The sequence below is a fragment of the Penaeus chinensis genome, chromosome 5 (assembly GCF_019202785.1).
Source record: "Penaeus chinensis breed Huanghai No. 1 chromosome 5, ASM1920278v2, whole genome shotgun sequence".
Lineage (NCBI taxonomy): Eukaryota > Metazoa > Arthropoda > Malacostraca > Decapoda > Penaeidae > Penaeus > Penaeus chinensis.
The window spans coordinates 23,785,551-23,790,550 of NC_061823.1; the positions used below are offsets into that span (position 1 = coordinate 23,785,551).

The 5,000-nt window shown below is 42.4% G+C and overlaps 1 protein-coding gene across 1 annotated transcript in view; it reads right to left on the reverse strand.

The window, feature by feature from the left end:
- The window catches only part of LOC125025531 (dynein beta chain, ciliary-like), a 54,487-nt gene that overhangs the window by 21,851 nt on the left and 27,636 nt on the right, over positions 1 to 5,000 (reverse strand). The window contains 9 exon segments of the mRNA XM_047613551.1: positions 1,088 to 1,261; positions 1,442 to 1,724; positions 2,066 to 2,214; positions 2,338 to 2,465; positions 2,704 to 2,914; positions 3,118 to 3,342; positions 3,451 to 3,652; positions 3,819 to 3,961; positions 4,120 to 4,239. Of these exon segments, the coding sequence (XP_047469507.1) occupies positions 1,088 to 1,261; positions 1,442 to 1,724; positions 2,066 to 2,214; positions 2,338 to 2,465; positions 2,704 to 2,914; positions 3,118 to 3,342; positions 3,451 to 3,652; positions 3,819 to 3,961; positions 4,120 to 4,239 (1,635 nt within the window).

Genomic DNA, 5,000 nt, shown 5'->3' on the forward strand with positions numbered 1-5,000 from the left:
ACTGAAGGGATAGGTTATTATAATCTCCACTGCCTAAATTTCTGAAAGAAAAGTAAAATTACGTGTTCTACAGTCGCAACAAAAACAAAAAGGAGGAATAACAGCAGGTATCTCTTTGCTTAAGGTACTTCTCTACTACAACTAATAGAAAATGTATTGTTGAAACTGCAAAACTTATTACAATGTGTATCATACAATAGTATCAGCTTCTGAATGCAAAAGCCATCTAGAATCCAGTTTCATGACCCTTTAAAAATAACTATGTATGCTAGAATGCTTCTATCATACTTCGTAACCCCTCACCTGTGTTCACCTAAATTTTAATTTATTCATTTTTATACATACATCTGCATGGATAACAGAAAATGTGATGACTCATCATTCAGATATTTAATATTATAAAACATACTATAAAACGATAATCACGTATTTACGTATTATAAAATATAATTTGGCAACATTTCGATCTACCAATAAGCGTTTGTAACACAGCATTACGATTTTCACATTTGATTAAAACTGAATATACATAAGTATATTGGCAGTATTCATGATATTGCTTTTTGGAGATTAGACCTATGTTTCATGCAGCTTGAGAACAGATTTTGTATCATTTTTGATAATTGTTTATGAATGCGTAAGCATTGTAATTTAATCTTTATACATTTTGTAATTCATGATTAGGAATACGTATCACATGGTTCATTATGCATGTATTATTATTTTGTAATTAATGCCCATATACTTTAATGTATCATATAACATAGTTGATTTATATAATAAAACAACCTTCCAAATCATTTCTTAGCAGTATCCTGAGTTTCCAGTTCAGAACTAAGCATAAATAAACTTTATATCAATAATAAATCTGAAAAGTAGAATTGGTAATAGAAGTAAGTAGTATATCTCTAACGTCAATGACTCAGTTATTAAAAGCACTTTAGAAGAGATACAGCAAAAACAGAAATTGTCCATTACAATACAGAACCTAAAGAATCTACTTCTTGAAGCTTTTACGGGTCATCCCAACAGGAGACCATTCTTATGAGAAATATAAATGAACATCGTGAGGCCCGTCGGAACCCACCTGTAGCGGCGTGTCGGGATCGAGCTCGAACTTGGGGATCTTCTCCGACCAGGGCGTGAAGCGGAGGTTTTCTTTCTCAATGCAGTAGTCGAAGACGGTGCCTGAAGACGGGAACTTGACCGTCTTGAATTCCAGCTGGAACCACTTGCTGAACTCAACACGATAGTCGATGTTCTGGGCAGAGGACATGTTTGTTAATCATGGACATTGTCGAGACAGGGCTCAGAGTGATCGTCATTTTCCTCAAACACCAAATGCCAGGGTTTGATTACAAAAATATTAGCTTTCTCTATCATGAAAATGAACCAAACAGCTGTGCCTTAGGAGTTCCCTCCCTCCTTGGGCGCTACTCACTCCGTCCTGGTAGAGCGCCGACCCGAAGGCCCACACGGCGGCGAACACGAAGTGCAGCTCGTAGACCTCCTTCGGGCTGTCAGGAGCCACACTCTCCGGCGTCAAGAGGCAGTCCAGGAGCTGACAGAGCATCATGAGGTGCGTGATCTCGGGCATGGGCGTGATCCTCTTGAAGCGGACTCGCATGATTTCCAGGCAAGTCGGGATGTACTTGTCGAACAGGACCATGAGGTTGGCCTTCTCGCTCTGGACCTCGCGGCTGTCGATCCAGCTGGTGACGTAACTGGAAGGGGAGGAGGGGATAGCCATGTGAGATTTCTAGGTCAGCTACTGTGTACTCGAATGGCCAAAAGGATTAACATATCTTATTAGTGTGACTATTAGACAGAGATGTACCTTTTTCTCGAGTAAATTGTGTGAACTCAAAACAAATATCACTGTAATCCCATATTCAGGCGTCTTAATCATTTACAGTCGACTTCAGTATCCTTTTTTCTAGAAAAAAACGAGATCGCAAGTTTTATCAAAGCTCAGTAACCCATCGAAAAAAGACAAAAGAAACCCTCCAAAGAATCCTCAAGCCACAGCCCGAGGACGAGGCAACAAAGGCCGAAGGGCACGCACGGGTTCCACCCTAGGTCGCCCTGGTTCAGGTAGATGATGCCGGCGCGCGACACGGTGGCCGGGGTGGCCGTGCGCAGGTGGCTGATCTCGAACAGGAGGCGCATCTGCGGCGTCAGCGAAATGCGCTCGTTGCTGGCCAGCGTCAGGATCTGGAGGGAGAGCCAAGGAAGAAGAAAAAAGTTGTTAAAAGTTTAGATTACGAAGTCATATTAATAGGGAGCTTTTTTTTTTTTTTTTTGGTAAAAGAGAAAAGAATGTATATGTTTGCCTACCTTGTTGTCGTCCATGAGCGTGTTGAGGGACTCGATCCACATGGGGTCGATGTCACCGTCCAGGATGATCCACTTGGGAGCATCGCCAGCCATGTTGGCTTGGTCGCGCATTAGGTTAGAGAAGAGGCCTGGGGTGGGTAGAGGAGGAAATGATGAAAATTATCTTATAATAGAAATGAAAATTCTAATGATGTAACTACCAGTAAGAATAATGATGACACTGCTGATAATAACGTTAATGTTATTGCTATAATAAGTATGATTCAGGTATGAAAAGCATATTGACAATGATAATCATGTTCGTAACAAAAAAATATCTGAAAAATAATCATATCTGTGCTCATTACCCCTAGGAGCGCCCCTCACCGTCCTTCCACTCCCTGGTGGCGGGGTTGATGTAGCCGAAGAGCTCGTCCGTCGTCACGGCCTTCGGGTTCAGGTCGTAGCACACGGGCTTCTTCTTCATGTTCTGCGTCGTCCTAAAGAGCGTGCGCCACACCTGCGTCTTGCCCGTGCCCGCCTGCCCGATGATGAACACGCTGTGACGCACCTCCAGGAGCTCCTTCAGCTGCACAACCTACGGGGACGGCAGGGGCGAGTGGAGTTAGTCGAGTGGAGGTGCGAGATCCGTCCATGTGGAGGACCACACGGACGGATCGAAGGAAAATGTGTCCTGCTCTACGGTAGGTGTTAGAGAGGGGAGGCAGGTCCTCGTACTGAATTCCTGTTCTCATTGAAACCGCCACTTAGAGGGAATCCCACTGCCATGAAGCCCCTCACCTTGAGGATGAAGCTGTCCTCCGGTTGCAGCTTGAGGTCGACCGCCGCCTGCTTGACGGCCTTCTCGAAGTCGAGGTCCTTCTTACGGGGAACGTCCAGGGCGGGGAAGAGGTCCCCGATGAGGCCCATGAACACGGGCACGTCGTCCGTCACGATTTTCGGCACATTGTAGTCCCTGAGGGCACGCATCAGCACCTGGTCCTCAGGGCGCTCAGGGTCATCACGCTGAGAGGAAAGAGCACAGCTTTAAAAGAAACAGATGATCAGTTCAGAGCTATGTAGAATACTGGACATAATGTTTAATGATAGTTTACAATACGATCAACAATGAACCTTTAGAGATCCGGCAACCACAAGTAAACTCTTGATCGCTCTTAGACCCCAGTCATAGTGGCTCTGTTTGGATAGTAACTCGCGGCAAAGGCGGTAGAGAGTGATGAACTTCCGCGCGAGGACCTTCGCCTCGATGAAGCCTTCCGCCACCAGCATGATCTCGCAGATGAGCTCCAGATCAGGCACCACCATCGCGCATGGCCTGCAGACCAGGTATATTGGTATTTGATACTTTTGTCAGGTTGTGTCTCATTTTCAATCTCTAAATTTGTCTTATTATAACTGTTTGTATTACTGTCTATACCTACACAGAACTTATGCAACAAAGTTAAATTTCGCTTTCACGCAGACACAAAACGCCATCGCACCTGAAAAGAACCTTGAGGTTCTCCGGGAGTTCCGTCCTTCCGGCGTAACCTGGGTTCATGGTGATGAAGATGCCGACCGAAGGAGTCAGTCGGATCGGCTCTCCCATGAAGTCGAAGTTCCTCTTTTTGTTCCTGATGGCATCCTGGGAGAGACGGTTAAGAGTGTGGATTTTATCTGATGATTTTTTCCTCAGAATAAATTAATTTATTTTACATACATATATAAAGTGAAATAAAAATTAAGGAAACAGAAAAATGTGTTATCCAGAGATATCTGCATACAAATCAACTATCGTCTTACCTGCACGCTCTTCACCTGGACAGCCACAACAGAGAGAACTTCCACGGAGATCCTGTTGAACTCGTCGAAGCAGCCCCAGGCGCCGGTCTGCGCCAGGCCCTTGTAGATGTTGCCACAAGACTGAAAATATGTATATGGTAGGAAAAAATAATTCCAGTTCTGTGTTACCTTTTTTTCTCAAATGACAAATAATGGCAAGTACACCCCCCCCCCCCCCCACACACACACGCACACGCACGCACGCAAGTGCAACCCAGTGCCAGTCCCAAGCCCGGATAAAATGGGAAGGGTTGCGGCAGGTGTAAAACAAGTCAAGACATGATGTGGATCATTTCGCTGTGACGACCCCTGAAGGAAGAAGCCGAAGCATATGTGTGTGTGTGTATGTATGTATGTATGTATGTATGTATGTATGTATATATACACAAACATACATTTATATATGTATATGTTCACATTATATATACACAAACATACATTTATATATGTATATGTTCACATTATATATTCACAAACATACATTTATATATGTATATGTATACATTATATATACACAAACATACATTTATATATATATATATATATATATATATATATATGTATGTATACATATAAATTTATATGTATACATATATATATAAATATATATATATATTTATATATATATCATATATATGTATTTATATATATATATATATATATATATATATATATATATATATATATATATATCATATATATCTATCATCCGCCAGCCATTTCCTTCAACTATAGACAGACTACTAATTTCTTGTATGTTATCACCATACCTAGTCTTAGGCCTTCACTTTCCTCTATTTCCCATGACCATGTCCATTAGCAGGATGCTATCAGGCCTGTCT